General features: G+C 46.1%; 1 protein-coding gene across 1 annotated transcript in view; it reads left to right on the plus strand.

The window, feature by feature from the left end:
* LOC146349075 (BPI fold-containing family B member 6-like) overlaps positions 1–25,181 on the plus strand; it is a 39,011-nt gene extending 13,830 nt beyond the window's left edge. The window contains exons 7-15 of the mRNA XM_084851825.1: positions 1,075–1,166; positions 4,523–4,699; positions 5,688–5,732; positions 7,141–7,302; positions 13,092–13,165; positions 14,103–14,148; positions 15,801–15,864; positions 20,632–20,717; positions 24,754–25,181. Coding sequence (XP_084707951.1) covers positions 1,075–1,166; positions 4,523–4,699; positions 5,688–5,732; positions 7,141–7,302; positions 13,092–13,165; positions 14,103–14,148; positions 15,801–15,864; positions 20,632–20,717; positions 24,754–24,843 — 836 coding nt within the window. The 3' untranslated portion in view covers positions 24,844–25,181. The remainder of the gene's footprint in view (positions 1–1,074; positions 1,167–4,522; positions 4,700–5,687; positions 5,733–7,140; positions 7,303–13,091; positions 13,166–14,102; positions 14,149–15,800; positions 15,865–20,631; positions 20,718–24,753) is intronic.
* The last annotated feature ends 1,117 nt before the right edge of the window (positions 25,182–26,298 follow it).

Genomic DNA, 26,298 nt, shown 5'->3' on the forward strand with positions numbered 1-26,298 from the left:
TGCCTCTGGCATCATTCTTATTCTCTCTCAGACCAGTGACACCCTATTCCATTTGTGGAGGGGAAAGACAAAATAGGGTGCTCCATTTCTTTATGTCTTTCTCATGTCTTTTTCCATTGCCACCAGATAAAAATATCTTTTCCCACTGGCTGCCTCCACCAAACAAGACTTAAAACTATCTTTGTCTCAGGTATTCCCTTTTAGGTAGTGTGGAGTTTGGCTAATAGATGTAGGGCAGGCAAATCAATCAGAAAAGAGACCACAAAGTTTCAAACAACAAAGATTAAAATTTTACTGAAGTAAAATCTCGATAGGAGAAAATATTAAAATCTGAAAGCATACACACACACACAAAGACCATATGAGCAACAGGGTAAAAAAGTAACCAGCTAACCTGGTCATATGCATCCAGCTAACATAATCAGACTGTGTTCCTATTCTATCCAGGTCCCTTATCCAAGCAAAATTTTACTGTCATAGGTCCAGCACTATCTCAACCAGTTCTCCAGTTCCAGCAGCTCTGATTATTTCTGTCCTCTTCTTCCCTCTGTTTCTCTTCTTTCTGTTTTCTCTGCTTTTCTGCTATATACTTCTATAGATTAAAATTCATTTCCTCCCTCCCAACTCCAACCAATTGGGGGGCGGGGTCCTTTTCACATTTGCAACCTTAATTTCTATCTCCAAATTTTCTATTTCTGACCTGTTGAAACTTCGGCAAACCTTATTATGTCCTCTTCCTTTTACCTTCTGTTGAACCTCCTGCAAGCTTCATATTTCATCTTCTCTTGACCTTCTGTGGAATCTCCTGAAAACATCTTTTCTTTCCTCCTTCTAAGCAGACATCCTGACTCCTGTAATCTCATTAAAACCTCCCACAAGCCTTTGGCTTCCTGAGCAAACATCCTGATTCCTATAATCTAATTAAACTTTTGACTTCTTGGCCGAAACTGACCAGCACACAATGTCATAATAATAGCTAAATCCCAAACAACAAGGTTTGAAGGCCATCATTATATCAGCCATGGCCATTTGCACTGTGAAATGTTGCAAATAATTATCTGTGTCCTTTCACAGAACTCTACCACATTGGCCAATATGGAAAAATCCAGTATGTCATGAATGGCCCACCAGTAATAGCAAAGGATTTCATCGGCCTGCCTTTCAAGGTAAGTGCGGGTGGCTCTGCTAGTATGTGTATAGGTGTGTGAGAGAGAAAGGGCAAGCATATTCTTGCCAGAGGGGCTATGTGCTGTTTAGATCTTCTTGAACTTGGCGGATACAGAATTATTTTTCGCATGACCTTAAGAACATACAAACATAAGAAGAGCCCTGCTGGATCAGACCAAGGGTCCATCTAGTCCAGCATTCTGCTCACACAGTGGCCAACCAGCTGCCCAAGGGAAACCCACATGCAGAACATGAGTGCTACAGTATCCACCTGCCCATGTTCCCCACCAACTGATGTACATTGGCATAGAGCCTGTGATACTGGAGGTTGCATATAGCCATCAGGACTAGTAGCCATTGATAGCCTTCTCCTCCAGGTATTTATCTAACTCCCTTTTAAAGCCATCCAAATTGGTGTCCATCTTCTAGTAGCGAATTCCATAGTTTAACTATGTGCTGTGTGAAGAACTACTACCTTTTACCTGTCCTGAACCTCCCATCCATAAGATGACCCCAGGTTCTAGTATTGTGAGAGAGGCAGAAAAATTTCTCCTTGTCCACTTTCTCCACACCATCCATAATTGGGGATGGACAGACTCACCTCTGTCTGGAGCTCAGAGGAGCTCAATGAGCTCCCCCCCACCCCCGCAAGTACGGCTCAGGCCTGCTTGACGAGCCTCCGTGTTCACCCTGCCCTTCCCCACGAGCCTCCCCTCTTCTGTGCACTATGGACTCCAGCAGCCAACCCCTTGTGTTTTATGTGCACCAGGGCTTGACTACCAGAGTCCTCAGTACCATGTGTGCCCCAAGCACTCTAGCCAGCTCCTCCTCATGAGGAGGAGATGGCTAGAGCAGGAATGTCATGAGTGTCTGGTTGGAGCTTGAAGCCCGGCGAGAAGTTGCCGGTTTGGCCCCGCCAGCCCCCTAGGCATAATGTTGTGCACCTCTGCCATGTCTCCCCTTACTCACCCTTTTTCCAAGCTAAACAATCCCAGATGTTATAAACTTCCCACATCATTGCTCCAGCCCCTTGTTCATTTTCATTGCCCTTTTCTACCCTTTTTCTAACTCTACAACATCCTTTTTAGGCGCCGTGACCAGAACTGTATACAGTATTTTAAGTGGGGTCTCACCATATATTTTTATGAGGGGAGTATTAAGTTGGCAGTTTTATTTTCAGTTCCTTTCCTAATTATGCCTAGCATGGAGTTTGCCTTTTTCACAGCAGCTGCACACTAGGTTGACATTTTCACTGAGCTGTCCACCTCAGCTCCAAGATCTCTTTTTTGCTCATTCACTTCTAGCTCAGATTCCATCAGCTTATACTTGAAGTTGAGATTTTTTGCCCCAGTGTGCACCATTTTACACTTGCTTACATGGAACTGCATTTGCCATTTGGATACCCATTCTCCCACTTTGGAGAGATCCTTTTGGAGCTCCTCTCAATCCCTTTTTGTTTTAACCACCCTCCCTAAATAATTTGGTGTCATCAGCAACCTTGGCCACTTCACTGCTCACTCCTAATTCCAGATCATTTATGAACAGGTTGAAAAGCACTGGTCCTAATACAGATCCCTGTGGGACACCACTATTTACATCCCTCCATTGGGAGAATTTACCATTTATTCCTGCTCTCTACTTTCTGTTCTTCAATCAGTTACTAAGAGCATCAGTGAGAACTCTTACTGGATCAGAGGATAAGAGGATCAGTGAGATCTATAAGAGGATCAGTAAGTAAGGATCCATAAGACCTTTCTGAGCCTCCTTGCAGTTTTGGGGAACAGAAAAAGAAAGGGCTCAGCATAGGCTTTTTTAGGGACTGGCCAACATGTTCTCCCATTCTGTAGTCTAGCCTTATGCAAACTGATGCCATCCAGATGTGATGGACTGGGGCATGACGGGAGTTGTAGCCCAACACATCTGGATGGTATGAGTTTGGGGAATGTTGCTGTAGCCTATATCCTTTGACTTTAATGAAAGGAGGAGAATGGTAGAGCACATGGCCGTAAGATCAAAATAGCAGTTGCTGCTGAAGCAGATCAACCCAATGCATCTGGGAAGCCCCAAAGCAGGACATGGTGAGGGCAAAAGCCCTCTTCTACTGCAATTCCCGAACAATTGGTGTACATAGGCACATTGTCTCTGATAATGGAGGAAGCATATAGCCATCAGGACTAGTAGCCACTGACAGCCTTATCCTCGATAAATTTACCTAATTTCCTTTTAAAGTCATCCAAATTGGTGGCCATCACTACATCTTGTGGAAGTGAATTCCTTCCACTTTGGGAGGCCTTCTGCTCTGAAAGGTGGCCTAGAAATATTTTCATTAATTTTTTAAATATACACAATGCCATCATATACATTCATTCATTCATTTATTTACAGTACTTTTAAACTGCTCACTAACCAAAGTTCTCTGGGTGGTGTACAATACATTAAAAACAAGGTACAAACATTAAAGCAAGATAAACCATGCAGAATAAAATCAAGATAAAACCAGCAGCAGAGAATAAAACCATTACTATGTCATAAGACCAAATTGAAACCAGTGGTAGAATAAAGGCACTACAAACCATTCTTCAAATGCTCCGGAAAATAGAAAAGGTCTTCATCTGTCACCAGAAAGACTGCAGTATAGGAGCCAGGCAAGCATCCTTGGGGGAGTGCATTCCACAAATGGGGTGCCACCACTGAAAAGGCCCTCTCTCTTTTAGCTATCTGCCTTGCCTCATTTGGCAGAGGCACCTGGAAGAGGGTCTCAGATGATGATCTTAATGTCTGTGTAGGTAAATATGGGAGGAGACATTTCTTCAGGTACATCCTTTGACTATGTGCTATGTGAAGGAAGCCTTCCTTTTGTCTGACTTCCCTACCATGTAACTTCATCGTATGACTCCTTGTTCTAGTATTATGAGAAAGGGAGAAAAAGTTTTCTCCCTGTCCACTTTTTTCAGTCAGTACATAATTTATATACCTCCATCATGCCCCCCTTCACTTACCCCTTTACACACCTTAGACCTCCTCTGATAATCTTAAAGGTTGGCTGGGTATATATAAGGGTTCCAGTGGCCAGGGGACGGGGTTCTAGGCCCTGCATACCTGCTTCTCCCCCACTTCCAAAAGATAGCAGAAGAAGCAGAATGAATCAGGGAGGATGAGAATTTGGTTTCTTCTCGGAGCAGAGGTTAGTTTACCACCACAACGCAGAACTTGGATTGGGGGCAGGAACACAGAATACACAAAGATCTGGGAAGAAGACAAAACCACAAGATGTCAAATGTAACCCATCAAATGAAAAACAGATCTGGCTTAGGTCTTGCATTGCTTTTGAAAACATTCATACCTCCTGCTCTAGGCTATAATTGAGGACAAAGATGGAAGAGAGATAGAAATTCCCACTGATCCACCACTCTCTGAGGATCTGCCCCCGAAAAAGGAAAACTATACTCAAGTCATTGTGCCCGTGAATGTCCTGAACGGTATACTGATACTATTCCAGAGAGACTTCAACTGTGATGTCACCAATGCCATGGTGAGTGATGAGTCTGAGAGTATGGCTGCACCTCAATTTTTGTCTCTATGATAACTTTCTCCAAAGGTGAGAAACCATCCATTCTTTCTTTCAGCAATGTCTCAATATTTCAGCTGAAGTTTGCTTTGCATATGCCACCTCTTATCCCAGACATGGGACATTGCCTTTTAAATTTCCAGCAGAAAGAAGAGAAAATGCCCTCCTCTTTTTTTCTTCTCCCCCTCTCTCACCTGCAGTGGTGAACAGGTCTGCAGGTGTGCTGCAGGTGACAAGAGCAAAGAGGAAATGGGCAGGAGCAGCTACCACTTCCTTCGCTCAGGTGTCAGCTGGTGATATGTAGGTCACTGACCAGTAAGAGCTGACAACCCTATGCTGAGCGGTTCCAAGGAGTTGCCTTTTATTCTATCCTGATTGGCCACAGATATTTCCCAAAGGTGTCCAACAGAGATCTTTCCCTGCCTTGCTGGAGATGCTTTTAACTAGGGAATCTCAGGACTGAACTGAAGATGGAGTTGTTTACACCCAAAGCATGCATGCTACCCATGTACATGGATCCAGGAGCCTGCAACATGACTGGGATCTTGCTTAGTCATGAGAGTGGATAATTTGGAAGTATTTGGAGAACTAGTACTGCTGTAGGGTGGTGGTGGACTCAAACAGCTTGATTTTAGACTCTTGATTTTATCTTGGTAACAGCCATTTGCTTATATTTCTTATATTTCCTATATTTTGAAAAGGCAAACTCTCAACTTAGCTCTGCTAATAATGATTTTCATTGACAAATATTAGACACCAGAATCTGAATTTCTGCTGCTGCGACAGCTATTCACAACAATTCAGTTGCTTTCAAATTTCTTTTCATGGGCAACAAACCACTACCACTTCCTGAGGAAGTGTTGCCTGTGGGCTTCTCCTCATTCCAAAACCTCACCTCCTTCAGCTTTCCTCTACTAATGTGAGCTTTTTTTCCTCACCATCTTATTGGCAGGCTCCTCCACTAACAACAGACAAGCTGAAAGAAATGGTGCCACCGGTGAGTCCTTGCTGCTGGCTGACTTGTGACATTCTTGTTTAGGGGCTTGGAAGAACAAAGACTACATCCAGTCACTCTTCAGGCAGGCAGGCAGGCAGGCAGGCAGGCAGGCAGGCAGGCAAGCGGGCAGGCAAGCGGGCATAAGCAGGTTGACCTCTCAGGGGTAGAAATACCTGTGAAAGTGACGTTGATCTGCAGCTGCAATGTGGTTGGGTGCAACAATTCCTTACTCTGCATTGTGCTGCAGATTCAGTGAGGAATCTTAATTTCTCAACTAGGCTACTGAAAAAAAAATTCTCAAAAAGGCTACTGAACAGCATCTAGGGACAGTGAACTGAAATGACATGGTGGAGAAGCTCTTACATTGCAGGGTGTCCTGTGCAGCCCACAAGAAGAGCCATGAAGCTGGATCAAGCTTCATGGCCATCTAGTCCAACTTCTTGTTTCCCACAGTGGCCAATTAGATGCCTCTGGGAACCCCACAAGCATGAGAACATGCCTGTAGGATCCCCCAGCAACTGGTTGGCCACTCTTGCTGTGGTTCTCCAGCAGATGGTGCCTCTGATCCCGGAGGGAGCATATAGCCTTCGTGACGAGTAGCCATCGAGAGCCTTATCACTTATACGTGTTAAAAACTGTATGGACTGGAGGGGCATATGCATCAGCAAAACTGTCCCAATCCTGGTTGCAGAATGACACCTAAACATTGCAGAACTCTTATTTTGAGGGAATAATGACAGCTTGTTAATGTCAATGTTCCACAAATAAAGGAAGCATTTTCTCATTTATCTTCAGAATGATTGTTCTGAATCAAATGTATATTTATAGAAGTTTAATGTATTGCTTAATCGGTTGTCATTCATATCATTAGGACCGATATAAGAAAGGACCAAGTGTTTATTAATCAGGCAGCAGTCTTAATTTTATCCAGCGACAAAACCGGGGTCTGGTACAGAATACCTATTGTCAGGGAACAGTACAAAAGCACAGCCATGAAATATGAGGTTAATAAAATTTCAGAAATGAAATGTGGGTCATGTTCTCAGAATGCAGTCCAGGATGAAGGGGGCAGTGTTTTGTTTTTTAAAATGAGAAGCTCTAAGAGTTGCTCTGGTCCCCTTCAGCCCTGGAATGCAAATGTGTTGGGGCAGGTGACAGTTGGTTGGTGGTGAGAGCATGGCACTTGGTACATATTCAGAAGTACTTTGCATTATTCTTCCATTGTTTCTCATCTATCTTCTTTTTAAGCAATGGGCTTTGGCAAAGATGAGATTGGCAGCAGTAATAAATGAGTGCTTAGAGGAGGAGAAATGGAGCTTAGGAGACCAAGAACAAGAGTACTTGCAAGAAGTTTTGTTTGTCTGCTTCCTTATATTGCTGGTTTTAATTGCATTCTGCTCTTCCACAGCTTGCAGGTATGCTGCCCTCCTCAAAAGAAGTAAAGGCTGAAATAAGACCTTCAGAACCTCCCACATATTCCTTGGGACCAGAGGAAAGCTACTTAGTCATCCATTCCACAGTAGTCTTCTCATCAGTTCCGGATGGTGAACATCTCCTTACCATGAACATGGTACATATAATATATTTCTCTTTTCCAGAGGCTAACAAGTCTTGACATGATTCACTCACCGTCTTCCTGTGTCCCCCCTGCCCCAGCTAACCCAGCTAAACATGGGTGGAACCCATGTACAATGTAGGGAGACAACTATGCTTTCTTCATCCATTTCAAATATGCATTCAGAAATTTTGGATTTAAAAATTTGACTTGTGAATTGTGTGTGAGTTTTTGATGGATGGCATGATTTAGCTTTCTGGTGTGTGTGTGTGCACGCACACATGTGAATTGTTCAGCTGTTGGCATCAGAAATAACTTCAGGACATGAAGCAAAAGGATTTGTTTGTTTTAAATGCAGACAGCATATTTCCGAAGTGTGTTAGGATTTTGTAAAACATGATGGATTTTGGATAGAAGCGGAATTCCTTTTCACTTCTGAGTCAGGGAATATACATTGCACATGTTCTGCTCTGGGGTCCACTCCCTACAGATGCTCCTCTTGCACATTGATCTTGAATGGGTCACAGCAGGGTTGGAACCACTGCCTATTACAAACATGCATAAATGCAGAATTCCAGATTTAGGACATGATTCGTCAAGCCCCACAGCAGTGGATGGAACCTGAGCAAAAAACACTCCTCCTCCTGCAGAACTGTGACTTAAATACATGCAGGCAGGCTGTGGATGTTCTGTGATTCTGATTGAGCGAAGAAGTCAGATTCCTGAGAATCTCAGCTCTCATTTTTATAAAAGCGACCTACAGAAGATTCCCACAATAAAATCTCACTCAAATGTAGTACAGGAACAGAAATAACAATATGGTGCCCATATGGTACTAGCATTATTAAAGCAGCATCTCCTGTGCTCACCCTTGGTCTTTCCCAGTGTGGCCCTTTGGCCACTGCCAATGAGGGAGAAGTTCCTAGTGACAACCTTTGAGGCAAGAGAGGGGGGCTGAGCTTCTGGTACTTGTTCAACCTCAGAGCCAGATTAACCATTTGGCTCATAAGGCCTTAAGCCCTCATATTTTTAGGCCCTCAGTTTGCCAGCTGAGCCACTAAGCTCACTAGATGACTTGGGGCCAGTCACTCTCTTTCAGCCTTATCTTCCTCACAGGGTGAGTGCAGTGAGGATAGCATGGAAGGGAAATCCATGTAGCTATGGCACCTTGAGCTCCTTGGAGGAATGTAATGAATAAAGCCTTTCTTTCTTTTTTTTAGGGGAGACATGCCTTTAAAGTGCAATGTGTGAAAATGCCCTTTGGCAGTAAGGCTTAGATCTTATCAAAGAATATTTCCTATATGTTATTGCATTGCTGGCTCCTTGCATTGCTCAGCCCTTGTTGATGAGATCAAGGATGCGGTGTATTATTCAGGGTCTGTTGATTCTGTGCCAGATGTCTCACACTGAGATCAGCTGACTGCCATCTTGCTTGATGCTACACAGTAGAGCAGTTAAACATTTCATGACTTCAATAAGCATCACTATCCACACAGGGAAGAAAGGTGATTTGTAGCTAGTCAATTTTCCCACCTAAAAGGGGATAGACATGGGTCTTTGTTGTTGCCAAGGCTATGACATTGGCAGTAATGTGAGTGGTACGTCTTCAGGGATACAGGCAAAGGTAAAAGAGTGCTATGCTTTGGTTGGTAACATATCATGTGGTACACAGCGTATACTTGCTCAGCCTTGTTGGTAAAGGTGCCATGGATTGTTGCACTGAAACATCTTCATTTTGGGATTTGTCCAAGAATTATATGAGTTCCTGTACATCAGCCAGTAATGGGAAGATTCTTAGAGATTCACTACTAAAGAAGCACAAAACCCCTGTCAGGGACACATTGGAATGCCAATACTGAAGCTATTCATGCGCTTGTTTTGGGACACCACAACACCCTGATAGTCCTAGAGAGAATCAAAGGTGATAAATCTCAGAAACAGCAACAAGAAAAGCTGCAAAGACCTTGAGGGATGTAATGCACACTTTGGAGACTGACTGACTGTGTGAGGTTTGGAATGATATCAGCCTTTCAGTTTGGAAACACATGCCTGGGGAGGAATTTCATGTGTTCCTACCTCCAACCCCAACAACAGCTGGGTTCGGAAGGCAGGGGAGAAAGTAAGGAGGCAGTGGAGAACATTGCCTCCCCCTCTCCTGTTCCAAATACAGCCTCTGGCTGGGGGATGGAGGGGCATTTCTGTACCATCTTCTCAGGGCCTGGATGTGGTTTGGGGCTATAGGCAGCAGGGCATGAAAAGGAGGCCTAATCCCATACCTTATTCTGCCCATGACAATTTCTTCAGTGATGGCAGGGATGAGTGGAAGAGCTCTTCACCCTCATCCCCTTTTCATTCTATTCCCCACAGTGTGCTAAACTTGAAAAGCTTTGAAATCTGGCATTCACAGTTTCAAATCCATGCAGGTTACACTGCATTCCAGTTTTAAGTTGGTATACAACAAAACCCAGGAAAATGGCAACTCATGTTACCACTTGTTCAGTCGTTCAGTCGTGTCCGACTCTTCGTGACCCCATGGACCATAGTACGCCAGGCCTTCCTATCCTGTGCTCTCTCCCGGAGCGTGCTCAAGTTCATACTGATTGCATCAGTGATGCTATCTAGCCATCTCATCCTCTGCCGTCTCCTTCTCCGTTTGCCTTCAATCTTTCCCAGCATCAGGGTCTTTTCCAGAGAGTTTTCTCTTCGCATTAGGTGGCCAAAATATTTGAGCTTCAGCTTCAGTATCTGTCCTTCCAATGAGGGTTGATTTCCTTTAGGATGGACTGATTTGACCTCCTTGCAGTCCAGGGGACTCATAAGAGTCTTCTCCAGCACCACAATTCGAAAGCATCAATTCTTCAACGCTCAGCCTTCCTTATAGTCCAGCTCTCACAGCCATACGTTACTACTGGGAAAACCATAGCTTTGATTATACGAACCTTTGTTGGCAAGGTGATGTCTCTGCTTCTTACTATGCTGTGTAAGTTTGCCATAGCTTTCCTCCCAAGGAGCAAGCGTCTTCTGATTTCATGGCTACAGTCACTGTCTGCGGTGATCTTGGAGCCCAAGAAAATAAAATCTGTCACTGCTTCCATTTCTTCCCCTTCCATATGCCAGGAAGTGATGGGGCCAGATGCCATGATCTTTGTTTTTTTAATGTTGAGTTTCAAACCAGCTTTTGCACTCTCCTCTTTCACCCTCAACAAGAGGCTCTTGAGATCCTCTTCACTTTCTGCCATTAGGGTGGTATCATCTGTGTATCTGAGGCTGTTGATAATTCTCCCGGCAATCTTAATTCCGACCTCTGATTCATCCAACCCGGCGTTTCTCATGATGTACTCTGCAAATAAGTTAAATAAGCAGGGCGACAATATGCAGCCTTGTCGTACTGCTTTCCCAATTTTGAACCAATCGGTTGTTCCATGTCCGGTTCTTACTGTTGCTTCTTGGCCCTCGTACAGGTTTCTCAGGAGACAGGTAAGGTGGTCTGGTACCCCCATCTCTTTCAGAATTTGCCACAGTTTGTTGTAATCCACACAATCAAAGGCTTTAGCGTAGTCAATGAAGCAGAAATAGACGTTTTTCTGGAATTCTCTTGCTTTCTCCATGATCCAGCAAATGTTGGTGATTTGATCTCTAGTTCCTCTGCCTCTTTGAAACCCAGCTTGTACTTCCGGTAGTTGTCGGTTCGCATACTGCTGAAGCCTAGCTTGTAGGATTTTGAGCATCACCTTGCTCGCATGTGAAATGAGCGCAATTGTACGGTAGTTTGAACACTCTTTGGCGTTGCCCTTCTTTGGAATTGGAATGTAAACTGATCTTTTCCAGTCTTGTGGCCACGCCACTGTTGAGTGTGCCAAATTTGTTGGCATATTGAGTGCAGCACTTTAACAGCATCGTCTTTTAGGATCTTAAATAGCTCAGCTGGAATACTGTCATCTCCGCTAGCTTTGTTGTTACTCATGCTTCCTAAGGCCCACTTGACTTCACTCTCGAGGATGTCCGGCTCAAGTTCAGTGACCGCACTATCATGGCTATCAGGGACATTCAGATCTTTCCTGTATAGTTCTTCTGTGTATTCTTGCCACCTCTTCTTAATCTCATCTGCTTCTGTTAGGTCCCTGCCTTCTTTGTCCTTTATCATGCCCGTCTTTGCACAAAATGTTCCCTTGAGATCTCCGATTTTCTTGAAAAGATCTCTAGTCTTTCCCATTCTGTTGTTTTCTTCTATTTCTTTGCATTATTCATTTTAAAAGGCGTTCTTGTCTCTCCTTGCTATCCTCTGGAACTCTGCATTCAGTTGGGTATATCTTCCCCTTTCTCCCTTGCTTTTCGCTTCCCTTCTTTCCTCAGCTCCTTGTAAAGCCTCATCAGACAGCCACTTGGCTTTCTTGCATTTCTTTTTCTTTGGGATGGATTGAGTTGCTGCCTCCTGAACAATGTTACAGACCTCCATTCATAGTTCCTCAGGCACTCTGTCTATCAGGTCTAATCCCTGAAATCTATTCCTCACCTCCACTGTATATTCATAAGGGATATGATTTAGATCATACCTGAATGGTTTAGTGGTTTTCCCTACGTTCTTCAATTTCAGCCGAAATTTTGCAAGAAGCAGCTCATGATCTGAGCCACAGTCAGCTCCAGGTCTTGTTTTTACTGACTGTATAGAGCTTCTCCATCTTTGGCTGCAAAGGACATAATCAATCTGATTTCGATACTGACCATCTGGTGATGTCCATTTGTAGAGTCGCCTCTTGTGCTGTTGGAAAAGAGTGTTTGCTATGATCAGCGTGTTCTCTTGGCAAAACTCTATTAGCCTTTGTCCTACTTCATTTTGTACACCAAGGCCATGCTTGCCTGTTACCCTGGTGATTTCTTGACTTCCTACTTTAGCATTCCAATCCCCTAGGATGAAGAGGACATCTTTTTTGGTGTTCGTTCTAGAAGGTGTTGTAGGTCTTCATAGAATCAATCAACCTCAGCTTCTTCAGCCTCAGCGGTTGGGGCACAGACTTGAATTACTGTGATGTTGAATGGTTTGCCTTGGATTTGTACTGAGATCATTCTATCGTTTTTGAGATTGTACCCCAGTACTGCTTTTCCCACCCTTTTGTTGACTAGGAGTGCTACTCCATTTCTTCTAAGGGATTCTTGCCCACAGTGGTAGATATGATGGTCACCTGAATTAAATTCGCCCATTCCTGTCCATTTTAGTTTGCTGATTCCCAAGATGTCGATGTTCAATCTTGCCATCTCACGTTTGACCACCTCCAGCTTGCCTTGATTCATTGATCTTACATTCCAGGTTCCTAAACAACATTGTTCTTTACCGCATTGGATTTTCTTTTCACCACCAGACACATCCACAGCTGAGTGTCCTTTCGGGTTTGGCCCAGCCGCTTCACTCTTTCTGGCGATACTTGGAAATACCCTCTGCTCTTCCCCAGTAGTATATTGGACACCTTCCGACCTGAGGGGCTCATCTTCTGGCATCATCTCTTTTAGCCTTGTGATACGTTCCATGGGGTTTTCTTGGCAAGAATACTGGAGTGGGTTGCCATTTCCTTCTCCAGTGGACCACATTTGGTCAGAACTCTCTGCCATGACCTGTCCGACTTGGGTGGCGCTGCACGGCATAGCTTATGGCTTCACTGAGTTACTCAAGCCCCTTCGCCACAACAAGGCAGTGATCCATGAAGGGGCATGTTACCACTGCAGGGGGGAAAATTATCATGTCACTGAGTCTTGAATCACTTTGGAGGATAATTTGCTCACTGGAGCTCCCTTTTGTTGTCCAATGGCAGGTCCAGAAATGGGATGTTGACTTTTCAGTGGAAGATGAAAAGCTGCAAGTCTCCACAGAATCGGGAGAGGGCAGGTACTGGACTGACAATTCTGGCCATCTTGTTCAGAAACCTGGGTTTCTTCTATGGCTGTTTTCATATATGGGGTTCAAAGCCTTGTTGTTGGGTTGTGAGGCACATGTCTGAGAAATAGTCCAGCTACAATACTTTTGGCTTCCCTTGAAAATTCCCAGCTGTTTTCTCTGAAGATTAAATTGCACGTTCTCTCCCCATATCACTTTACATTAACCTTTGTTGAGAATTCTAGCTGCTTGTGTGGACTTAAAGCCTGCATTGGCCAGAATCCTCATTCACGGGGCAAGTGGTGCTTCCCTGCTCTGCTCTGCTCTTCCCTTCCCTGCTCTGCTCTTCCCTTCTTTGCTCTGCTCCACTCTTCTGTGTTCATGCTGATTTGTCAGAGAGAGGTCACATTTTGTAGTATTTCCCTCCCAGGTCCAGAAGATGAATATGGCAAAGTGGAGTTGGCCATCCTTAGGATTCCACTCACTTGGGGATGAAGACTAAGAGGTTAAGCTTAAGACTTCATGCAGCAGAGGCTGGTGGCTCCGATGTCAGTGGGGCACTGAATCCACTCCAAGTTTCAGTCAGAACTCTAAAGGAGCTATCCAAGGTGTGACACACCTTGGATAGCTACTTTAGAGTTCTGACTGGTTCTGACTGAAACCTGGGGCAGATTCACTGCACCACTGACATCAGAGCCACCAGCCTCCACAGACTTAATGGACAAGTTGGGCTTTGAGGAAGGATTTGAAGGGAGGAGAGTCATGAGGAGAAAGCCTTAGTGGAGAATATCAACTTGACTAGGAAGACTAACAAAATACAGTTTGTAAGACAAAGCAGGCCAAGGAGATCAGGGTGATGTTGGTGGAGAGACTGATATGTGCCTGTGAGCTATTAACCCTCTTCTTCCTCTTCCTCCTCATCCTCATTTTCCTCTTCCTTATTTTGCAGGACAACAGATATAGATGTGACTTCTCCATCAGTTGACGACTTCGATGTAAGTTTAAGTTTGTCTTAGGATATTCAAGAACACACACTGAACTTTGGTCTCATTCTCACAAGGGTAAGACATCCAGATGTGTGCAACAACTGTGGACACAATCCTCCATGTTCTTGCACAGCTGCTATTCATTTCAAGGAGACTCATCATGTTGGAGGACTTCCAGTTACCAGTTCTTGTCCTTCTTGTCCTTTAAAACCCTGGATTCTTTCTTTCTTTCTTTCTTTCTTTCTTTCTTTCTTTCTTTTTTCTTTTACTTTCTCCTATCATGTTATTTAAAACAGAAAAAGGACACTCTAAACTGAAATTCTTGGTAAGACATTACAATGATGATTTTGTGCTAGCTTTGGCTATAGCTGAGTGGAGAATTCATAATCTGGAGACAGGAAATTCTTCTGGAAGTATTAGGGCAAATAGAGTGACACATGCCCCAGTGCAAGTACCAGCAGCATGAAAGAGGGCAGGTCAGAGTGGATTGTGGCCTAACACTCAGTGGTGGAGCCCCTGCTTGGCATGCGGAAGGCCCCAGGTTCAATCCCCAGCAGCAACTCCAGGTTGGGGTAGGAAAGAATCCTGCCTGGAGAAACCCTGGACAGCTGTTGCTGCCAGTCAGTGTCGATGATACTGGCCTAGATGGACCAATGGAATGGCTCAGTATAAGGCAGCTTCCTATGTTCCCATGATCTTAAGAGCTCCTTTAGAGTGACTGAAGGATTTGCCCACCTGCACGCATTGCAGTAATTGTGAGTTGTTTTCTTGTAATCTTCACTCCTATCCTGCACCACCAATGATAGCTCAGTGATCAAAGATGTCCCTTGCATGAAAAAGGCTCAAGCATCTCCACTGTTGAAAGGATCTCAGTTAGCAAGTGCTGGGAAAGAGACACTGGAGAGCTGCTGCCAGTCCTAGGAGATGACACTGGGCTGGAACAAATAATGGTCTCTCTTAGTATATGGCAACTTCATATTTTATTGGGCATGGTGCATTGTATACATGCCTTGTATATAGAAGGTTCCAGCTTCAGTCTCTGGTATCTCCAGTTAAAAAAGATCTTGGAGAGTAGGGCTGGGAATTCATCAGGGATGAGCTATAGCTGTCAGAGGGGAGCCAAGAGTTATGCCAGGGGGTGTTAGCCGAGGGACCAATCCAAGAGTTAGAATCAAGGGATGCACAGGAACACACCAGAGCCAGGGTGATCTTGCTGATCAGGCAAGGCCCCAGCCCAAAGAGGAGGCATGTTACAGTCCTTCCTGTCTAGAAGTGCCCAGTGGCAAACCAGGGTGAGCAGGGCCAGTCTGAAACTTGAGAACAGTCCACTGCCAGGAAGAGGATCCAAGTTGTAGTTCTGGTAAATCTCCATACAGGGCAGCTGTACAGGGAGCCAAAGTTTCCTGGTTCTAGCTCAGGTGCTCTTCAGAAAGACATCGACATCCCTGGAAAGGTGCCACCCAGCAGAATAGAGTGGTCTAGATGGACCAGTTGGGCAACTTAGCATAAGGCAGCTTCATATGTTCAACTGCTTTTGAAACAGCCTCAGGTTTTAAGAGTTATTTGCCAAATTATGGCCTTGAAAAAGTATGATCCCGTGTTGCTTTTATATTTACTTTGGGTATCAAACACAATGAAGACTCCGTTTCTTGTTGTTGCAGGACACACCACTAAAAGAATATATGAAAAACATTGTAGGTTCCATTTGCATGCCAGCAGTCAAGAGTAAGTAAACATCTGTGATGTTGGTTGTCTAACTCTAGCAAAACAAAATTAAAAGGTCTCACAAGGCAAAGTAGTTTTTCCTGACTATGGGATGGCACAGAGTTCCCCAGCTCATGCAGGGTCATTCTCACGGGTGCCATTTAGCATCAGGGGGTCCTAGAACTGGAGGGGGGCTTGTGGGACAACTCGTCCAACTCCCTGCTCAATGCAGGAAATCCCCGATAGATGGCTGTCCACCACCTGCTTGAAGACCTCTTGTGAGAAAGACCCCAAGAGCCCTTTACGTAATTGGTTTCATTGTCAAACTTCTATTATCATTAAGTTTCTCCTAATGTTCAACTGAAATCTACTTTCCTATAAGATATACCCATCAGAACTAGTCCTGCCCTCTGGGGCAGCAGAAGTTTTTGCCTCCTTCTTTGTAACAACCCGTCAGGTGTTTGAAGTGTGCTATCATATCCCCTCTCAGTTTTCTCTTCTCCAGGCTAAACGTACCCCATTCCTTCAAGCTTTCCTTGGACAATTTGCTTTCCACATTGCAGACTACCTTTCTGCCTTCCTTTGAATCCATTCCAATCTGTCTGTCTACATCCTTCCTGAAATGCAGTGCTCAGAACTGGATACTGTACTCCAGATGGGGTCTGACTAGTGCACAATAAAGTGAAACAGTTACATTTTCCCATGATATGGAAACTGTGGTTCTATTAATGCAGCCTAAAATTGCATTAACCCACTTTTTTTGCAGCTTTATCACACTGCTGACTTATGTTCAGCTTGTGACTGGCTACAATCAGATGCTGAAGTTATACCAAGAGGTGTGCCCAGGCGAGCCCCTGAGCTGAATGTTCTCATAGTCCTATGGTTTTTCATGGCTGTTTGCAAATTGCTGCAGTCACTTCCCTGCCCCATCACTTTCTCTCTCTGCTGCTGCTTCCACAGTCATCCCCCCCCACACACACACACCTCCTGAAGTGATCCCAGGCAACTAGGGATCATGTACAGGATGTGATGACATCACCATGTTATGTAACCAACACAATTTAAGCATATGCTGATTTCACTGTAGGGAAATGAAGCCCTTCAGAGTGAGGACAAGGCTTCCTCAACTAATTACTAGCCAATCAGGGATCACTCTGAGAACTGAACAGCTTGTTAGTAAAGGTTGCTGATACAAAATGCCCCCCAAATCTTCCCAAAACGTACCTAAATTTCAGCTCTTCTGTGGCCATCTACTCACCTACAAAAGAAGCATGGTAGGAGAAGCAAGCTGCCTCTTCCTCACAGTTTCCAGTCCCAGCACAGCGTGGAAAGGGAATGGAGCATTGCCCAGTTCTCTAAGCAATGTAGTGTTGTTCCCTTACCTTTCAGTGCTGTGCTGGGGAAAGTGCACAATTCCAGAAGCTAGAGGGTTGCCTTGGCAATGCAAGGCAGCTCTCATCCACCCATGTTCATAGCCTCCACCTGTAGTTGTTTGCCTGAAAAATTGTTGCATCATATTTGCAGCCTTTGAAAGGGGCTTTCAAGTTAGGGCTTATGCACCCTTTTTTCTCAGCCCGTTTGCACTGAGCTCAGAAATGATAAAGGGGAGCCTTCGAAGTCTGATAAACATTTTTCATGAAATGAAATGTCAATTTGGATAGCTTTAAAGGTTGCGCTCATTTCACATGCCAGCAAGGTGATGCTCAAAATCCTACAAGCTAGGCTTCAGCAGTATGCGAACCGAGAACTACCGGAAGTACAAGCTGGGTTTCGAAGAGGCAGAGGAACTAGAGATCAAATCGCCAACATTCGCTGCATCATGGAGAAAGCAAGAGAATTCCAGAAAAACGTCTATTTCTGCTTCATTGACTACGCTAAAGCTTTTGATTGTGTGGATCACAACAAACTGTGGCAAATTCTTAAAGTGATGGGAGTACCAGACCACCTTACCTGTCTCCTGAGAAACCTGTATGAGGGTCAAGAAGCAACAGTAAGAACCAGACATGGAACAACCGATTGGTTCAAAATTGGGAAAGGAGTATGACAAGGCTGCATATTGTCACCCTGCTTATTTAACTTATATGCAGAGTACATCATGAGAAATGCCGGGTTGGATGAATCAGAGGTCGGAATTAAGATTGCTGGGAGAATTATCAACAACCTCCGATATGCAGACGATACCACCCTAATGGCAGAAAGCGAAGAGGATCTCAAGAGCCTCTTGTTGAGGGTGAAAGAGGAGAGTGCAAAAGCTGGTTTGAAACTCAACATTAAAAAAATGAAGATCATGGCATCTGGCCCCATCACTTCCTGGCATAGAGAAGGGGAAGAAATGGAAGCAGTGACAGATTTTACTTTCTTGGGCTCCAAGATCACCGCAGACGGTGACTGTAGCCATGAAATTAAAAGACGCTTGCTCCTTGGGAGGAAAGCTATGGCCAACCTAGACAGCATAGTAAGAAGCAGAGACATCACCTTGCCGACAAAGGTCCGTCTAATCAAAGCTATGGTTTTCCCAGTAGTAACGTATGGCTGTGAGAGCTGGACTATAAGGAAGGCTGAGCGCCGAAGAATTGATGCTTTCGAACTGTGGTGCTGGAGAAGACTCTTACGAGTGCCCTGGACTGCAAGGAGGTCAAATCAGTCCATCCTAAAGGAAATCAACCCTGAGTGCTCATTGGAAGGACAGATAATGAAGCTGAAGCTCCAATATTTTGGCCACCTAATGCGAAGAGAAAACTCCCTGGAAAAGACCCTGATGCTGGGAAAGACTGAAGGCCAAAGGAGAAGGGGACAGCAGAGGATGAGATGGCTAGATAGCATCACGGATGCAATGAATATGAACTTGAGCACGCTCCGGGAGAGAGCGCAGGACAGGAAGGCCTGGCGTGCTATGGTCCATGGGGTCACGAAGAGTCGGACACGACTGAACAACAACAACAACAAGACCAATTAATGGAGAGTAAGGCTATAAATGGCTACTAGACAGCATGGTTACATCCTTGATATCTAGTATCTGAGGTAGGATGCCTCTATATACCAGCTACTGGAAAACATGAGCCGGAGGGTGCTGAGCACTTGCATTTTACTACTGGGCTTTGTACAGGCAGCAGGTTGGCCACTGTGTGAAGAGAATGCTGGACTAGAGAGACCCTAGGTCTGATCCAGCAAGCATGGCTCTTCCTATGTTCTTATGGAACTGCTCACCCATATGACTGAACACAATAGCCCAGACTGCAACTCTCCATATTCAGAACCCCCATCTGCCCAAAGACACACACCGAAATGTGGGTATGACATCCAGACCTTGTCTCCCCTTTGCTACGACAGCAACAGACTCGCGGCTCCTGGTGGCTTCAGCCTAGTCGTTGCTTCCTGTTGGCCAAGGCAACTGGCATCCTGCTGATGTTTTTTTTTTTTCTGGTTGCGATTCTGCTTCTCCAGCAGCTTCTTGCCATGCCCCTCTAGGCTGTGGGGTGGGCTTCAGAGGTCTTGGAATGGGTGAATTAAGCTGGAACATGGATGGCCATGCTTCGTCTACACTGACATGGGCTCAGTCTGTGAACATCCTTTGAAAATGGCCACTTAGAGTGCATGGCTGGCTGGGGAATGCTGGGAGTTGTAGGACTTTTTCCTGTCTAAACATGCATAGGATTGCATTGCGCCCTAATTGATCTCCAGTGTTCTATAGATGGCTGTGTGAGTTGGATTAGACTTAGATTACATTTTCAGATATAAACACCTTCTATAATACTTCCTGTCCACAGGGGTTCTGGGTGGGTAAGGAACCTCATAAAAATGAAAGATCAACATATTGCAACATACTGGGATTTTTTTTTTTTAGAAAAACCCCAGATTAAAAATAGGTAAATGAGCCAGTTTCCCCCATACATTTCTGCTCCTGCCTTTTTCACAAGGTAGTCCTTTCCTAAGAACCAGAATAATATAGAACCATCTCCTACCTCTTGACCTACTAGCTTTCCATAAGCAGGGAGATTTGTGGGTATGGTGAACTTTCAAACAGATGATCCCCACACCTGCAGCTGGATTGGGACGATCCAGCAGGGACCAGGCCAAGTGCAATGGCCAAGTGTCTGAACATGGCCTGGGCTTTGGTGGGCTTCTCATGAAAGGTAATTTGAGCTTTTCCACACAAGTGATTTATTATGCACTTCTGATTCCTAATTCACAGTTGTTTGCAGCCAGGTTCTTTAGAGGATGTCGTGATCCTCCAGTTTTGCTTCTGTTTTTTAAGAGCACACTCATGGGGGGCGGGGGGTTAGAGCAGGGAAAGTGGGGTATTATTTCTGAAAGCAAAGGAACTACTTGTGCATCTGTGCTATTCTGCTGTAGCACAGCTCCACCTAGAAAAGCAGAAAAGGAAAAGCTCTTTGTGTAAAACTTGGGTCTCCATTCTGCCATGAAATGGAAAGTAGGTACAGTGATTAACTACCTCATGTAGAAAAGTTCTAGCATAGGGGTGTGGGTCAATTACCAAGAACATTTCCCTCCATTGCAGGTTGGGGCATAGATAAAAATGGAGAGGAGGAGGACAATTAAAGCTGCTTTGGGTTCCTTGCAAGAGCCAGGATATACATGTAATAATAAGTAACTAACTGATTGAGTCTACGCTACTGCTGCCTGAACATGGTGCAGGGACAGGAGGGTGTGTTCTTGGTAATTTCATTAGCCATTTGGCTTTAGCCATTCAGCAAGATGGGAGGGATGAACGACAGCGCACACCGACTGCCCAGTCTAAAGATCTATTGCTCTGTTTGCATATTGCAGGTGCACTGACTGAGAACCAGATGAATCTTCCAAACATGATGGGGTCCAAGTATGCTGACAGTGATACTAAAATCAGGAAACACACGGTCAGTTTGCTGAAACTTGCTTCCTTACTTGGATTTCTTACGCTGGGGCTCAGGCATGGCTGCAGAACACTTTCTGCCAGGCTGGATCCATCCAGGTTGTCCCCGACCCCAGCCTTCTTCAGCCTGGTGCCCTCCAGATGTGCTGGATCGCAACCCCCACAGCTGTGCTTGCTGTGGGAGTTGGAGTCCACCATGTCTGGAGGGCACCAGCTTGGGGAAGGCTGCCCTGCCCTGATGCCCTGCCCATAAAGCGCCCTGAACGCTATCACGCCTCATCCAGAATGCACCGTGCCCTCTCCAACACAGAGATTGAGCGAACTCTCCCAGATGAGCATTTTCTGGCTGTCCTGCACGTGGTCCCTTTTTCATGCACCCTCAGCACAGGCAGGGACTCCTTTAACTTTGAACCAATCAGTGTTATTGGAAATGGACACCTTGGTATTGGAGGAGTCCAGAAGCCAGCTACAAGGATTTTGAAAAGAATATATGAATTTCATTGAGGATTAGAACAAAAGGAAATGTTAAGCAGTATTTTAAAAGCACTGCATGAGAACTTTATTGGGTTAACACGACCCTCAAATACCATAGACATGTGCGATCCCTGTTATTATTTCACATATACTTGCTAAAACGTAAAACATGCACTGTGTAGTTTCTGTGTGCGTGCATGCATGCGTGCATGCATGTGTGTCCAGCATAATAATAGAGGGGGGCAAAGGAGGTGGCTATGATACAATCAAGGAACTTCGGGGTGGTAGATGAGTGGGTTTTAGGGTGGGTTCTATGGGCGGGTTCTAAGGCCATATGAGTAGCAGAGTAAAGATTGGGTTTTCTGTAGGGCTGTGCAGGGACCCCCCGATCTGACTCGGAAGCCACTTCATGGCTTCCGAGGCAGGCCCAATCCGGCGTGGGCAGATTCGGGCCCCCCCCAACCCGCCTCGGCCCTGAACCCAAAGTGGTTTCCCCCGATGCCCCCACGAAACCTTACCTGGGCTGCCGTCTCCTCTGCCACTGCTGCCACTTTCTCCGTTGCGCCGCCTTCACCGCTGCACGCTGCTGCTGCTGTCTTCACCGCCTCCGCCACCTCCTGTGGCCTGGACACGTGGCGACTTCTTGCAGGAAGTCGCCATTTTTAAAATGGCAACTCCCTGTAAGAGGAGTCGCCGCGCCTCCAGGCCACAGGAGATGGCGGAGGGCAGTGGGCTGTGGCGGCAGGCTGCTCCCCCTTTTGCTGCTGCTCACCCCGCTGGTGCTGCCATCTCCTGAGGCCTAGATTTCAAAAATGGCGACTTCCTTGAAGAAGAGTCACCATGCGTCCAGGCCTCAGGAGTCAGCGCAGCGGTAGAGGCAGCATGGTGGCACAGGTGGCGGCGAGGAGAAGGCAGCTCAGGTAAGGACCTGGGGGTGCCGGGCGGGGGGGCTTGGCTGGGGGCCGAAGCACACTGATGGCCAACCCGCTCCAGGCTGCTTCGTGCCCCCACCGCTTCACCTCGGAGGGGGCACAAAATGGCCTGAAGCAGCCCGCTTCGACTCAGGGTTCAGGCCTAGGGCCGAAGTGGTGCACAGCCCTAGTTTTCAGGGTGCAAAAGTTTTCAGGGTACAAAAAGGATGAGGATTGGGGCAAACAGGAGGGGAGTTCAAAGGCAGGGAAGAAGTATGTTGAAGTAAGGAAAGGAATCATGAAGGGAAGAATCCTGGCAATGATATCAGGGAGTTTCAGATTTAATGAACACTTAGGTGCTTACAGCTTTGCTGAGCCCCTTCCTTCCCAAGAACGAAGGAAAAGGCATGTTTGGCATCTGCTATGAAGTTCTAGAAGAGCCAGAAGAAAATGGGAGAACACAGCCACGGCTACCTAGGGATGTCAGAGAATTTCTCCACGAATCTCCGGGAGCCCGAATGCCAACGCATTCGGCCCCCCGAAATTGGTGGAGAAACGGTCCGCCACCCCCCCGCCACCCCCCCCCGGGATGGGACTTACCTTCGGCGAATGTCCCTGGCGGCGGTGGCTCCCGGCAGCGGTTTGGCGGCGGTGCGGCGGCGGTTTGGCGGTGGTGGCGGCAGCGGCGGTGGCCGGTCTTCTGACCGGCTGCCGCCACCGCCATTTCCAAGTAAAAACAACAAACAAACAACAAACGTGATAGGCTATGTAAAGAGTTACGTAGGCTATTACGGCTAGATTTTCAAAAAACACCGTGATAGGCTACGTAAATCTTTACGTAGCCTACCACGGCTGACTTTGAAAAAAAAAAAAAAAGCGCGTACGCAAATGGCGGCGCCCATGGGCGCCGCCATTTGCGTTCCTTATTTTGGCACGGGTAGCCTATGTAAATATTTACGTATACTACCCGTGCCAAAATAAGGAATGCAAATGGCAGCGCCCATGGGCGCCGCCATTTGCGTACACGCTTTTTTTTTTTTTCCCAAAGTCAGCCGTGAGAGGCTATGTAAAGATTTATGTAGCCTATCACGGCTGACTGCAGGCTAGGGACGCAAACGGCGGCGGCTATGGCCGCCGCCATTTGCGTCCAGGCAGGAGAAGAACTTTCACGGCCAGAGAGGCGGGGCGCTCCCCTCCAGCCAGAATTTTGGCGGGGAGGGACGGGGCGCCTCCCCCCACCCAGAATTTCAGGGGGAGGGACGGAACGCCTCCCCCCCCACCGTGAAGTAAGCTTCAGGATCAGGTAAGTGACTTTTGTCCATCCCTACGGCTACCACATTCCCAGAGAAATGGAAGAAGGGCTGTTTCAAAGCACCCACTTATTTGATCCTCAGGAGAGTATGTCTCCTCAAAGGCAATGAAGGGGAAGGTGCAAGGGTTACTGCTAACGCCCTGGAGCCACCCACAGCAACTCTGTGAAAAGATAGAAAACCTTGGTAAAACATGGTAAAGAAGCAGAGAGACAGAATTCCAACTGGCAAATGGGCCAGTAGGGGAAGTGAGAGGAGTTAGTAGAAAGAATATATCTGTCCTGCTGTTGTCTCTGCAGCTTAGGTCCAAAGAGTTGGGGTGATGGAGGCCTTCAGGAATGAAAATTGACAGAGAGATGGGGGGGGGGGAGACCCAGACAGACAGACAGACAGACCAGAAAGTTTCTCTTGCAGCATTTTAGGAATTCCTATAATTCCTAGCGTTCAAGATCCACCTTTTATCCCTACTTCTGAGTTTCATAATGAAAGTCAATGGGGATTTCTCCACTCGTGGTGTCTCACTGGATCTGTGATTAAAAGTATTTTAAAGGTTAAAAGGTTCAGTCAGAGGTAAACCTCACTGTGTTTTCCCCCCCTTCAATTAAGCTGTGGGAGCTGAGGGAAAGGAGTCCTAAATATACATATGGGATATGGCTGAATACATTTCTGGTCAAACACTGCCTTGGTGGAGATGGGGGCATCTTTCAACTTTTAGCAGGTGATATGGGGGAAGCAAGAGGAAGATGGGGTCAGCCAAAGGGATGCGAAGGTAACCATGTTCACCAGCCTTCCCCAACCTGGTGCCCTCCAGAACTGTTGGAAGGCAACTCTCATGCTCACCTTGGATAACTCCTTTAGAGTTCTGACTGATTCTGACTGAAACCTGGAGGCGATTCACTGCCCCACTGACATCAGAGCCACCAGCCTCCACTACCCATACTTCCCAGCCAGTGTGGCCACTTATGGGGGTTGCTGTCCAACACATCTGGAGGGCACCACATTGGGGAAGGGTGGTCCACACAAACCTCGCGAGGGAGGTTGGAAGCCTTGAAACAGAGGACTTCTCCTTTCCCTCCTGAAGCTCAGGATGGAGCCCTCTCATGCCTGTCCAGTCTCACCCATGGTTGGGGTTTAGGCATTTGGTGGCCCCCGCAACCCATGGGCTTTCACACTAGCTTCAATGCAAGGGGCTGCTCTTCCTGCACACGCCCCTCCTTACCGCTTGTGTTCACTAAATTGCCCCTGCCTGTTCCTCCTCCAAGCTTTTGCCCCTCCTTCTCTCAAGGGCAGGTGCTACTGGCATGGTCCCAATGACACCATCTTTTTGGTTTTTCAATCTTTGCAGAATGCTCTGGTATTGGATGTGAAGACTGAGGCTCCCGACGATGCAATTCTGGTGGGGAAGCTGGGGAAACTGGCTGCTCTCAAAGCCTGAGAAGAATGCAAGAAAGCAGAATGGCCAGCACACCCCTGAGCACCAGCCCCCCAGCTTAGCCACCCAACCACCTGATCCAAACATCTGGACCCTGCAAAAACAAAACATAAACAGCACATGTGCACACCTGCATGTACACATAGAGAAAAGGGAACCCTTATCCTGCTTACAGGAGTCTGGAGTAGGAGTATCATCCACGTTCTGCTTGCTTGCTTGCTTGCTTACCTGATAAAAGTTTACCAAGAAGCCCAGTTCTGCCAGTTCTAACAATCCATCAAAAAACCTAGAGTGAGATTTTGCATGTTTCTCCAATAAAAGATTCTGATTTCATATTCTGTAATTTTGTGGTTTTCCTTTTACTCCAAGCTGAGGTCTGTTGATATTCAGAAGTATGAGAGGCAGCTCAGTGGCCCGCACACCACAGCAGCTATGTAGAAATTAGGACTGAATGAGGAGGCGAAGCGGGCTATTTTGGAGCAAAAGCCTCATGATGCGAGGCAGGTCAGAGCAGTACCGAAGCACCCTGGGGCGAAGCGCCTCCTCTGTCTTGCATATTTAGAGCTGTACTGAATGCCTCAGCAGTCCTGACAAGCTGCATCCAAAATGTATCCACTTCTCAACGCTCATGTGGAGGGGCATGAGGAAGAGGAGGAGGAGGAGGGAGGGGGAAGGCGAGTGGATGCAGGAAGTGGGGGGAGGCAGGGAGGCGAGCGCAGGAGAACGAGGGAGTGTGCTTTGGTGAATAGGAACCCTCAGCCAGAACCGACGCTAGCAGTCTCCAATGACAGAGAGCGGTGGAGGAAGGCTGTATATACTTCAGTGAAAGGCTGCGTTCTGTCATTGCACTAGCTGTGTCTTTGAGAGAGAGGGTTGGTGTGGGTAGATGATCGTTTGTGCATGTGTGTGACTGTGCGTGTGTATTCCTAGGAGTTGTTCCTTCAATTTATTCAATTTTGATCACCATCAGGCTTTCCTCAAAATTTAAATTAAAAGGAAACAGCTTGGTTGTACTGGGTGTGTTCCCTTCCCTTGCTCCTTGCTCATCCTTCCCCATTGGGATGTTGTCTTTTGCAGCACCTCTACCAGCTGCTTTCTCCTATTTCTTTCTACCTCTGGCTCGTTTGTTATTTGTATTTGATTAGATACATCTCCCCTTTCCATATTTGTTCAAATCAACGTAGCTTTTCCTTGCAAGTAGGTGCTACACTCCCCCTCCCCCACCATTCCGGTGTTTATCTCAATTTTGGACTCTGGAAAAGGCTGCGTTTGTTGTGTAACGTTGACCCTTCTGCTTTCTCCATTCTATTTCCTTGTCATTTTTGTCAGTCAACTCTGTCTCTTTTAGATTTTTACAAACCCAGTCTTACTTCGATTTTTAAAAACAAACATTGACTTCTGGGCATGTTCCCCTCCCCTTTTAAGTCATATTCAAGCATTTAGTTTTTCTTTCTTTCT

The sequence above is a fragment of the Heloderma suspectum genome, chromosome 4 (assembly GCF_057233095.1).
Source record: "Heloderma suspectum isolate Gila_16-S chromosome 4, 16-S_ref, whole genome shotgun sequence".
In the NCBI taxonomy this organism is placed as follows: Eukaryota; Metazoa; Chordata; class Lepidosauria; order Squamata; family Helodermatidae; genus Heloderma; species Heloderma suspectum.